Source organism: Seriola aureovittata, chromosome 22 (genome assembly GCF_021018895.1).
Source record: "Seriola aureovittata isolate HTS-2021-v1 ecotype China chromosome 22, ASM2101889v1, whole genome shotgun sequence".
Taxonomy (NCBI): Eukaryota; Metazoa; Chordata; class Actinopteri; order Carangiformes; family Carangidae; genus Seriola; species Seriola aureovittata.
In genome coordinates this window covers 10,754,092-10,766,460 of record NC_079385.1, presented here as the reverse complement: position 1 = coordinate 10,766,460, position 12,369 = coordinate 10,754,092, and the positions used below count along the sequence as shown (strand labels likewise).

The window sequence follows — 12,369 nt, the reverse complement described above, 5'->3', positions numbered from 1 at the left end:
CACACACACACACACACACACACACACACACACACACACACACACACGCGCGTGAGCACACCCAGGTACACACACTGATCTGAAGCCACAGTAAACATCTATGTGCTGACTGCCACAGCACACAGCCCTGGGCGAGCCGGCTCCAAACACGCACAGAGACAGAGATGGACGGATAGATGGCGGCGCAGACATACACAGAGCTGTCATCTCTGCAGCAGCGCACAGACAATGCAGAAAGGCAACGGAGGGGGAAGACGAGAGTAAAGGATCAAGAAAGAGCGATAAAAATAGAGAGATCTCGACTGATGCTCTCTCAGATGGATTCTTTACATGTCTTTAGCCCTGTCAGTCTGTAAATATTTGTCAACATCCAACTTGATGTGTTTTTCAACAAACATTTGAGACATAAACAGGGAAACCGACAGCATTTTCATCTGTCGACATCACTTGGAGGAGTTCACAAACTGATTTGAGGCCTCATTCACCCAAAACTTGCTGCTCCCAGGACTACGGGGACCCCCGTGCTTTTAAGTCTGACATCAAAACAGACAAGTGATCTGTCGCTCAGTGTCTCTGTGTGACTCTGTCACTCTCATTTTCTGTAGTGTAATTTACTCTCATCCCTGCTGCCACTCCATTTCCTAATGAAGGAGTGATAGTTGAACATTTGCTCTTTGTAATTTACTTTCAACTCCAGTCTGTTACCGACAGCCTGTCTATTCATAGCCAGGTGACAGATGCTTTCATACGGGGCACGAGCGGTGACTGAGAGGGAAAATGATGTTACTGTTGAGTCATATTATAATGTTGCAGCTTGTAGTTGAGTGCCTGTTTGTTCTTTCAGATATCAGCCTTACCTGACTGTTTACCAGTGACTTCCAGCTGTATCGCAACGGTTTTAAGTTCCTGTTGATGCAAACTGAACATTTCTTGCCGCTTCACATTAAAAGTTTTCCACAGCTGTTTTCCACTGAGTTAGCTGAGCCTCTTTAGCAGTGCTGTATAAAACAGGATTAGACAGCGCTCCGCACTACCACCATCATCAAATACCAAATGAAGGAATATATTGAGTAAAAATGCTTCATCCCTCCAGTAGAGTTCAAAGACTTGTAGAGTCTATGCCGCAGTGTATTACAGCTGTTGTGGAGAATCATTGTGGTTCAACTGGACATCACTGATTATATACTCACTAGCACTTTCTAATGTTTCTTTTTCCAGTTTAGATGTGAATTAGATCTTTATTTAGAATATGTTATCTCAATTCCCAAGAATACATACATATAGAGCCATAAAGAAGTCTGAGACGGCAGCTGCACTTGTCCATCACTTGCTTGCTGTGATAACTCTTGGGTCTCAGCTCACTTGCCAGTCTGCAATCTACATCCTGCAATTTAAAAAGTCAATTTCCCGCGGAGTTTCCCTTGAGATTCAAACAACAGGTTTCCGCTCTGCTATAGATCTAAAATTAGTCAGCGAACATGTAACACACCTCATGTACACCATGGATGTGAAATCACGTATCCTAACAGCAGGACATCTCTTTCTCAAATTAAATCGAAGGCAACTGGACTTGTATTTGTCTGTGGAAGGTACTTTCACAGGTACTTTGGTGGACCCACCCACAAGAGGTTAAATACCTGGGTCCTACTCCACTTTCTTGGTCAGACTAGTGCGGACTAGAGAGACCAATACATAAGAACTGATGAAGCCGCTTGGATAAGAGGCGAAACGTCTTCCACAGACAAATACAAGTCCAGTTGCCTTCGATTTAATTTGAGAAAGAGATAACAATGACCTGGACGAATGAGAACTTTCACAGACTAACAGCAGGACAGAAACGGTAAACTTTTCTCCTTAAAGTTTTTCAGTTCTGCTCTTGTGTGAGTCCATTGAAATTACATCTCACACTGGAGCGATGACGGCAAATGTTTTGTGAAAGTGTGACACACATTAGAAAGAGGGAGAGTTGCAAAGTTTCAACAACTTTTAAGTGAGTAACATGAAGAAAGCTTCCTAACCCTCCTCACTATGTTCCTTATCTCCTTAAAATACACACCAGAAAGTCCCATACACTTCATATAATACAGAAACACCAATGCACGTCCTTCAGGCTGCTGACACCACTGTGATGTGATTTTGGCTCATTGGCTAGAGATATAAAGATTTGGAGATGACCAAATATGTATGTGTCATACTCCTGTATCTATATAGGAGATCTCTAGGAGATATCTATATTCTCCAAAGAGGTAGAAAATGGTAAAAAATGCAAAGTAGTGCATAAGAAGGCAAACTTCGTACACACAATAGTTCCTGGACCACACTTTGAGAACCACTGGTCTAAACTTCAGGAGCAAACCACCCAACATTCATATAGCACGACAGTCTGAAAGACTTGATGCCCGCTCTCTCTGCAGCGATGAGCGACCTCCACGCACCGTATCCCAGTGGGAGAAACAAAGAAAAGGGCACAGCTCGTACCAGTTTCTCTGGAGATCTGGATGAAGGCCTCCACGCCGCTCTCTCCGTAGTTGCCCTCCGAGGCGAGCGTGGACACGTAGTTCCACTCCATCGCCGTGACGATGTCCATCATGGCCTGGGCCTGGTAGGAGTCCGGCGGCACCACGCGGGAGAAGAAGTCGTAGCGGGTGTTGTCGCTCAACTCCGGGGCCGTGGAGGCGTAGCTGACCTGGGGGATCTGGGGGAAGAAACAGGAAGAGGACAGCTTGTTGATTGTGAGGCCAGCTAGTTCTGCTTGTTTAACATTCTATATATTGAAATGTGTAAGAAAGGAAGATTATGCGTTTTTTATATTTACCACTAAATTCCATATTCAGTACAATCAATTTCTTCACTTGCCTGAAGAAAAAATAAGAGAGAGTCATGCTGTGCTAATCCTCTCACTTCCATCACGCTTTCATGCATATTTTTATTGTGATGTATATATGTGTAGGAAACGGCTACAAATACCCCTCACTCCCAGCAGGATCACTGTGATTAATGATAATTCTCTGGGATGTGAGGGGAAGTTGTCGTCACCAAGGCTGAAATTCAACAGTCGACTCATTGTGGGGTTAAGAGATGTTAAAAGGCGCACACGAGCGATTCGAGGTTCAAGTGAGAGCTTATGGAGGAGAGTAACTAACGCGGTGAGTAATCAGGAATTTGAATGCGAGGCGACCTAGTCCTAGGGAGGAAACAAAAAGGCAACCCCGGTGATGCCGAGTGTAATTCGTTCTCCAACACTGACGTCATGGCTGAATGAGAGGAGAAGATTTGACGCAGGAAGACAAGACACAAAAGAGACAGCCGGGGGGGGGGGCTGACAGGAGGACGGACAGACAAAAAGCAGGGCAGACGGGAGGGCGGCAAGACAAAGAGGTTGACAGAATGAGAGGAGACACATGTATGCACACAGACACGTACACACGCACAGGTATCGGTAGTGATAGGTAGCGTAACAGGCCGAAGGTGTTAGATGGCTGACAGGCAGATTGATTTTTCCCCTGACAGAGGGGGACAGCAAGGGAAGACCCTGTACTTACCAACACACACACACGCCAAAGCAAGAGATGCTGGACAGACATCTCATTGGCATTCATTGGAAGTAAGACTTAACTGCCAATCTAAACTAAAACATAAGGTGTGTCAGCTGTCTGTCTCTTCCACATAACCCCCCCCCCCACACACACACACACACACACACACACACACACACACAAATACAAATGTCTGCAATTGCTGAGCGCAGCAAAACCCGTCGGTACTGCATGAAGAGATTTAAGACAGACAGTGTTTGTGTGTTTGCAGTGTGTGTGTGTGTGTGTGTGTGACTGGAATCTTTCTAAAGCCCATCACTCACTGTCTTTATTCCCTCTGAGCGTCCTCTGAAGTCCCTGCCACCCTGCATCTACACTTGTCTTTGCCATTTTAAAAGGTCAGGGATATATCCCGAGTTTTGCAGGATTTTTTAAATCGTTCCTCTTTGGTGGCGCTGTGGCGCTGGCTGCAGTAAGTGGGTGGGAAATAGCCATGAATCTCCATACCTAGTTTTCTTGCTTCAGGAGCTTGTTTTCAGAAAAAATGAATTAGTCTGTCTTGGACCACAGCAATAACAAAAATGAATTCTTAACCTGAGCAGTATTCGTTCACCTCCTCCAGCATAGAGTATTGAAAGAGCAAGCAGCTAATATGTTTTACTTCCACAACAGCGATCAATGCGCACCTGTTAGTGGACAGCATCTCATTTTTTTTTTTTAGCAGCTTAATATTGAATTTTGGAATCAAACTATTTTGTTCTTTTTTCTGTTGTTTAGTACCTTGTCATTTCTCACTGTGAACTTTGTGGGAGTGTATGTTTGGGACACTTGAGTACTGTTATTGGTCTTCTCTGCCAGGGGAATACAACTGGAAACTTTCATAAACTGCAGGATGTGTATGTATAATTCATAGAGGATGGGGACAAGCAAATAAAAAGAAAGAAAAAAAAAAATCAAAGTTGGGCCAGCTGAGGAAAAAAACAACTTGTGTGCATGTGTTTGTGGCTCTGCGTGCATGTGCCTACGTACGTGCATTTTAATTTGTGTCGGTGTGCGAGTCTGCGGCACATGCCAGTGTGTGACGCCGCTGTTTCACTTGTCCTTCTACTCTCTATGTGAATTTAAATAGGTGAATATCCATTTCAAAGAGAAATGAGTGCACTGCTGCAGGAGTATGAGATATTTGTCTGTTTACAACAGCAATGGGAAAGAAACCCTGTGACCTGGGCAAACCTGGAACTTTGATCTTTTGTTATTTCACTCTACAGCTGGGAAACTGGGAAATGGAGACATACGCAGACACAAATACACACTTGTGTGCACTGCACAGTCATCCTCTTGTCATATTTCCCGAATCATTACCGAGTACGACGAGGGAAAGCAGAGAGGAACAAAAAGAGTGCAGGAGAGAGAGCTACATACGGCTTCAGTGACATCCAATATTGTCTGCTGCAAGCACAGACCTGATACTGTCTTCCACAACCACACCTGTGCTTTCTAAAAAATGTATATTTCTGCAGACACTTCTATAGCCGCACAACCACGGATCCCCCAGACACGCATGTATAGGCAATGAAACCTCCTTATACTGCACACGTCTAATGGTATGTGACATTTGAGAGCTGTAAATCATTCATGTGCTGTGAGTTGAGAGTGACTCCAGCCTTTTTTTCCAAAGCAAGAAGAGCTAGAGTTGTAGTTAGAGGCGGGAAATTAACAGCTTGGTTCCCCCACATCGCTGGGGAAGAAGATTATGCTTCCAATCCCCCTAATTCCATTTGCTCTAATGAATATGTGTGTGTGATAAAAAGGGAAAGCGTATGTGTGTGCCGTTGAATGTGCAGTTTCAATTAGCGCTAGAAACGCTTTCTCGCTCACACACGCGCACATTAATCAATGGGGTTATGTACCGTTTCAGTTTCTTGATACACAATAGTCAGTCCGTTAGCATGTTGCGCCAACCACCCTCACATCTTTTGCATCTCTGGTATCAGTGAGTCAACCACTGAAATATCTCAACAACTATTGGATGGATTGCTAGGAAAACTTTGCACAGATGTTCATGTTTGCCAGAGGATAAATCCTGATGACTGTGTGATCCCCAAGCACCAAAAACACACTGGCATCCATGGTTTTGAGTGCGATGTTTCAGCAATTATTGGAGAGAAGTCCTTGGTTGGTTGTGGGAGGGGTTCAGTCGAGAGGCATTTTGCTATTAATTGTTGGAAACCTTCGTTGGACATACATTTACATACAAGGCTGTGTATATTCTCATTTGTCCAGGTCATAGTATCCTAAAGGAGTTTTTAAATCGAAACCAACTGGACCTCAGGACCAGTCCTAGCCTGGTCAGATGCGTACACGAACTGATGAAGCCTCTTGGATGAGAGGTGAAACGTCTTCCCAGACAAATAACCTAGACCAGTTGGTTTTGATTTAAAAACTCCTTTAGGATTTACATACAAGCTTTCAAACAAGCTGAGCATGGATTTTTGAAATACATTCACAGCACAGCATTTCAGTGTCTTTCACCAATCAAGACATGCTGAATCTCAGAGCCTTCCCGAGGCTCTCCGGATTACCAAAACACTGCTATGCATGAAAAGTTAAAGGCTTACAGCCCTGCAATGTTGGCCCTCTTGCAGGCACTGTTCTTAGCAGAGTCAGAAGGCCTCTGAAGCGGCACTTAGTCCCTGCACCTCTCCACTAAACCTCATTAGAAACCTAAACTCTCCACCAGAACAAACATTAATCTACTTCATGTTGTGTGGCTGCCATTGAATGGCAATTTGGCCAATCCGGCAATGATATTAAGTCTTGGTTCTTTTGAATTGATCACAATGAAAACAGAATAGTCCTCCGTCGGCTATGAAAATAACAGAGATTAATTCCTAATTGAACTGTGTTTCCCTCAAAGCAAATATTATTGAAAGAGCGCAAAGTAATGTGTTTTCCTTCCATGACAACAATCAATGCACACCAGTAAGTTGATGATATCTCATTTTTGACTGAAACTAAATAATACTCTTAATCGCCACTCATGTTTCTCACCAGTATGTCCTGAGTGAACTCTGCCTGCCACCTATACACAGCCAGGTCCACTTCATCTATTCCTCAGTGACTTTGGCACTAGTGAGGAGCAGTTTCATCCTTCACTATAGATCAATGCTGAATCCCACTGGGGAGCTGAAAAGATAACTAACAGCCAGATTTGGACCTTAACAGATCTAATGATCCGGCCCACTGGCTTTTTGTGTATGTGACTTCGCAGCTGAGGATCAAAATTCACTCCAACGAGTTGTGCCCATTCTTACAGAGGAACCTAGGAGAATGCATTAAAAGATGGATAAGCCTACATCAAATAATGCTACAGTGTACTGGAAATGTATCTGGTGAAACTGCTCCATGGTAAGGAGTGTTATACAGTCAGAAACCTGTGCTCTTCTTTCAAGCTAAAGAAAGCTACGGACAGCTAAAAGTGACCTTACCACTTGGAAGGTCTAAGGGAAATCATAGCTATCTAAGCCAGAACAAATGTGTCTAACCATTCCCTTAAAAAGATTAACACTGCAATTTTCAGTCCAATAATTGATCCGCAACTTCTCTGACAAGAGATGATCTATTTTTGTAACTTTTCAGGCATAAAAGCCAATTATCTAGCTTCAGCTTCTCTAAGGTGAATTAAATGATAGTAATACAAATATCTTTGAGTTTTGGACTGATGGCACCTTGGGCATTTTTAGACAAAACGATTAATCAACAGATAAATCAATAACAAAAACAAATCATTGATTGTAGCTCTAAAAAAATATATATACTTCATCATTCCTCTCATCATGTAGATGGCAGATATATATTTTTATCCTAAACTGGCCTTTGAACCACAGCTTCACAAACATGAAACTAATCTAGAGCTTATCTGAGAGGCTGATTATGTGTTAAAGGGGACATATTATGCTCCTTTTCAACAAGTTTGAATAAGTCTCAGAGGTCCCCAAAGCATGTATTTGAAGCTTTTTGCTAAAAAATCCACTCCGATCCTATATTTCAGCATGCCTGTAAACCCCTCTTTTTGAGCCCTGTTCAGAACAGGCTGTTTCTGTGTCTGTAGCTTTAAATGCAATGAGCTGCGCCTGACCACGCCCCTCTCCGGAAGGGGATGCCGTTCGGGCTTCTGGCACCGTGCTCTAATGTTTACGGTGACCGTGACCGGCAACCTGGCGTCGGTAGCGATTTGGTTCAACCACACGACTTTTATCCAGAATCTGAGCCAGAGGGAGAGGCTGCTGAAGAAGTTCAAACTCTACAACTGCAGCAGGACGTTTCTGAATGGTTGGTAACCAATTTTGTGTATTTTGACATTACATTTTGAGTTTGTTGATGAGAGCTGGCACACAGTTACTAACATGTAGCTAGGTAGCTAATGCTAACTGTTACTATCTCGTCATTACTGGGAGCTCTTTTGGTAAATAAGCACTATTGTGAATAGTGTAATGTAGTTATCTGTCATGCCTCCTTAGATATACTTTTACAGTCTGAAAATGTTTGTTGTATGTGGACTGCTACAGATGTTCAATGTCAGTACTAGTCAGATATATTAATAGGTGCTAACAAAGTAAATCATTTTTCTCCATGTTTTGAGCAGAGATGCTCATCATGACATCTTCCTTTATGTAGTAAATTTATTTTGTGTATTACAGTAAAAGCTGTAAATCAGCATAAACATGTCTGACAGCAACAGTAATCTTTAGTCAAAGACTAAACTGGGCAGTTTTCTACACTACACTGTTGTCAAGCTCCACATTATATGCAATAAGTGACATGTTATAAATTACCTCGGTTATATCTGTTATATATTTTGGATAGGTGCTCCTGTGGAAACTGTGCAACCATGCCCACAGAAGCTGAGAATATCTGCTGCTAGGAGATACCACAGGTAGCAGTCTCACTAGACAAAATTAATTTGTTTTGATTACATTACATTTATAATAAACCATAGAATGTCCCATTTGCAATTCACTGTAGGTTACCAGACGGCTATGGGAGATCGAGGAAGATTTACCATGTACGGTCGGCCGTCCTGGGTTGGAGCCGCTCTGCCTCATTGTGTACTCCCTCCAGAATGCCTGCAACATGTACCGAACTGACTACGGTCCTTTACAGTTGAGAGGAATACACCAGTATGTTTTGCTTCTTTGTAAAAACATAGTTTCAATCTAAATAAAAGATGTTAGGCAGTCTTGTTTTACTTCAGTGCACATAATTTTACAATGGTAATAACACACCACAAATAGAGTAACACACACTCAAATAAATTAGTTTAGCTGCTCTTTGATTTGTAAAGTTCTTCTATCAGCAGATAGTGTGCATATAATATATGAATTCAGAGGAGTCATTTCTTTAGTAACAATCAAGCATTTATTTACATCAAATGAGGAACTTATAATCAGTGATAATAAAAAAAAAACTGTAAGATTCACTGGATCCATATAAAAAATTGTGAGACACAACATAGATATATGATTGCAAGACTAAATGCCCTGTCCAGTTGTTTTAGTCAGTACAGGTATCTAGCCTATAGGAGCTTTGTGAGCTGGTGCTGGGGCTTCCTTGGTTGCAGAATCTGGGTCGTCATTCCAGCCTGCGTGGTCCTACGCATCCATGCCGTGTTTCCTGACGCCACAGGCCGGTATGTGGGTTTTAGACTGGCCCATGATAGAACCGGGACACATAGCTGGATATGACCTCCTCCTTCTCAGGCCGCTCGAACTGTGCAGTGAGGTCCTCTGGGATGGGGATGGCCAAAGCAGCTTCTGTGTATGGTCCCAGGTCACAAAGACTTTTTCAAATATGAGGTCCACCACATTCCCTGTTTGATAAAACAAAAGATTTTTTTTTTTACATTTTTCACTTTTTTTTTTTTTTTTTTACAAAACAATGATTGAAAGTCTGTTTCTAAATACCTCCTGATATTTTCTTTACTGTATTTTGTTGTTGATGGAACTGTCATAACATTATATGTGCAATATTTAATACAATGTGTACAAAACATTTTTTGGTTGAAAAATAAAATAATATAACACTTATAGAATGTCAGCCCAGTCTTAATTGGTTTAGCTCTGCATTCTCCCTTCATGCCTTTTGGAAATTGGACCTTGAACAGTGGTTCACCTTCTTTTGTTTGGGCTTGTGGTCGGTCAGCATTTTCATTGTAGTACATGGCAGCCAGGTGACAGATGATGACAGAAACCTTAGCCTACACACTCACAAGTTCTAAGTAACCACAGCTTCATTTACCTGCACATTATTCCAAGACTGATAAATGACTGTTAGGTTTATCAAAAGTAGATGCACTTCAGATGGCTACAGACCTGTACTTCTGATGTGAGGCTGAAGATCTTCAAGGATAACTGTGTGCCTGCAGTGGGTCAGTCTGGCATGCAACATCCCTTGTTGCAGGAAGCTGTATAGATGGCCTGAACAGAGGAAACAGAGGTTACACCAACATCTCCTCAAATGTGTAGTTATGGCAACAGCTGCAAACAGTGCAAGAATGATAACAGATGCTCTCAATTATGTGTAAACTGGGTTGTCGATAGCTTGTAAATGCTGCAAATAGCTCACTATATGTGCAAGATGCAAAAAATGTGTATTATAGACTATCCCCTTGGACATATCCCCTTAACTGTGTGCTTATCTAGATATTCCCTACAGGCACTGTATCTGTAAACATGATATAAACGTTAAAACGGCCGTTATAAGGCATGACTCTCAATAATAACTTTCACAGCACTAATAAACAAGCCCGGACACCTATGCTAATCACTACGAGCTTATTTTTAGTCCGAATTTTACCTGCTTGACTTTACAGACAGCTAAAACGCCTTTAAAATATAATACATTTAACAGGGTGGCTCTTATCAATGTCACACGGCGATACCAAGCAGAAGAATTACATACAATCTGTACCCCGCTATACCCGGCTGCGTCTCGACGACGCTAAACGTTAGCCACATTAGCTGCCATGCTAACAACACACGCAACAGGCTCTCGTGAACAAACAGTAAAGCAACATAAAATGGTAAAACTTACAGCTTCGAAGTTCAAAGTTGGGTCACGGACAGTCGGTACTGATCCAAGCTTTATCTTGAGACTTGTAGCAAATCCTGCATTGTACTGGCCCTCGTTGAGAAAGCAGTCCGAGGTGAAATGGTTAGCACACGTACAACACTCTCGGAGTTGGAGCGGGAACATTTCCATCAAAAATAAAATTAATCCACTGGGTCTTCAGATCCTCGGGCGTAGGGATTAAAAAAAGACTTCTGTGTTGGTTTGTGCAGCCAACAACAAAGCAACTACTGTGTTTCGCTCGTACCTTCGACATTGTTCTACCGAAAGCCGGTGTTCGCGAGGGAAGTAACGATACCGTCTGCAACACGGACTCAGAGGGCGGAACACACACCTAGCTCGGGGAGCGTCACCCACCCGGGGGGAGGGGCATCGCCCTTCTTGACGTCACCAGGGGCGAATCTCCAATCCGCTCGTTTGAGCACACATTTCTTGAAAGGTGGAGAAAGCAAAAGAACGAGAGGATGGACTTTTCTCATGTTTGGGGGGTCCGTAGACATGCCAGGGACACATACTACCGATAGAAAACCATGGAAAAGTGCATTTTGCATAATAGGTCCCCTTTAATAACAACTTATGGCTGCATGAAAAACAATGTTATGCGTCTGATATATGATAGTGTGTGTGAGTGTATGCACACATCATGACTGTGTGTGTCTGTGCGAGTGTGTGTGTGCTTGGTGGTAATGGAGCTGTCGGGGGCCAGAATCTGAGCATTAGGTTGATAGATGGCAGTGGTCTGAAGCTAATTAACCCCACTGCATTACACACATACACAGCCTGTTTGTTACACACACATACAGCCGCACACACACATACACACACACACACACACACACACACACACACACACACAGAAAAAAAAGTGTCAGAGGAAGGATTGGATATGTTACGCACATACACACATACACACACGGTTAAAGCAACAGGGCCCTTGGTCAATGACGGTGATTAAATGAATTAAGCAAATAAAAATGTTTAGGCATACACACATACACATAGATGGAAAATCATTCAAATGTACTTATCTGTTTAACCTTTTCTAAAATAATTTTAAAAAATTATATTTATTTGTGTCTGAAGAAAAACTGTCAATTATGGAAATGTGTTAGTTTTGTAGCCACAGTAACAAATCTTGGACCAAATAATTTTTTTGCCGGATCGAGCAGGAACAATTTTGACCGAGCTATCAGAGGATGGACAAAGAGAGAAGGAAGGCACACATACTGTAAATTGATCCGGCCGTCTGGAGCCCCGGTTCTGAGTCAGCCTAGAGAGTTGTTTACTTGCTCAAAATTTGACTCGGCCCTCTAACAGCCAGCCGTGGTCTGTGTCTAATGAGGAGAGGACTGGCACAGTGGGACCTTACCAAGTTAATTTACCAGGATGAAGACTGCTGGGGCTGAGAGTTGGGTGTCTCTCGCTCTGTCTAACCCCATCAACACTGTCTGGGGCCATCTGTCTCTCTTTTTTCTCTGCCTGTCTGGCCCTTTGCCACCGTGTCTGTCTGTCTTGTTTTTTTGTTGCTTTTTTTTGAGATGTCAGTCCAACATCGGCAGTAGCTTGTCATTACAACTTCACAGATCGGGAATGGTGAACTGGAACGGCACTTTTCAAAGTTACAAATCAGAATCTCTGAGGAAACCTGCTGCTATGAAACAACATCAAAAGTGGCTTTTATTAATGCTTAAAAGTTGGATTGAAT

At 42.6% G+C, this 12,369-nt stretch overlaps 1 protein-coding gene and 2 long non-coding RNA genes across 19 annotated transcripts in view; 1 reads left to right on the top strand and 2 right to left on the bottom strand.

Annotated features, from left to right (window-relative positions):
* The window catches only part of grm8a (glutamate receptor, metabotropic 8a), a 340,337-nt gene that overhangs the window by 240,683 nt on the left and 87,285 nt on the right, over positions 1 to 12,369 (bottom strand). For all 17 annotated transcript variants that reach the window (XR_008826432.1, XR_008826427.1, XR_008826437.1 and 14 more), the window contains one exon: positions 2,479 to 2,695. Coding sequence is in view for 5 of the 17 variants with exons in the window: in XM_056367297.1 (XP_056223272.1) it covers positions 2,479 to 2,695 (217 nt within the window). In the remaining 12 variants the exon portion in view is untranslated. The remainder of the gene's footprint in view (positions 1 to 2,478; positions 2,696 to 12,369) is intronic.
* LOC130163266 (uncharacterized) lies at positions 7,685 to 9,457 on the top strand. Its single transcript, XR_008826439.1, has 3 exons — positions 7,685 to 7,868; positions 8,403 to 8,472; positions 8,562 to 9,457. It is a non-coding gene; the product is annotated as an uncharacterized LOC130163266 (long non-coding RNA).
* LOC130163268 (uncharacterized) lies at positions 9,271 to 11,057 on the bottom strand. Its single transcript, XR_008826440.1, has 3 exons — positions 10,629 to 11,057; positions 9,908 to 10,012; positions 9,271 to 9,405 (listed from the first exon to the last, which is right to left on the bottom strand). It is a non-coding gene; the product is annotated as an uncharacterized LOC130163268 (long non-coding RNA).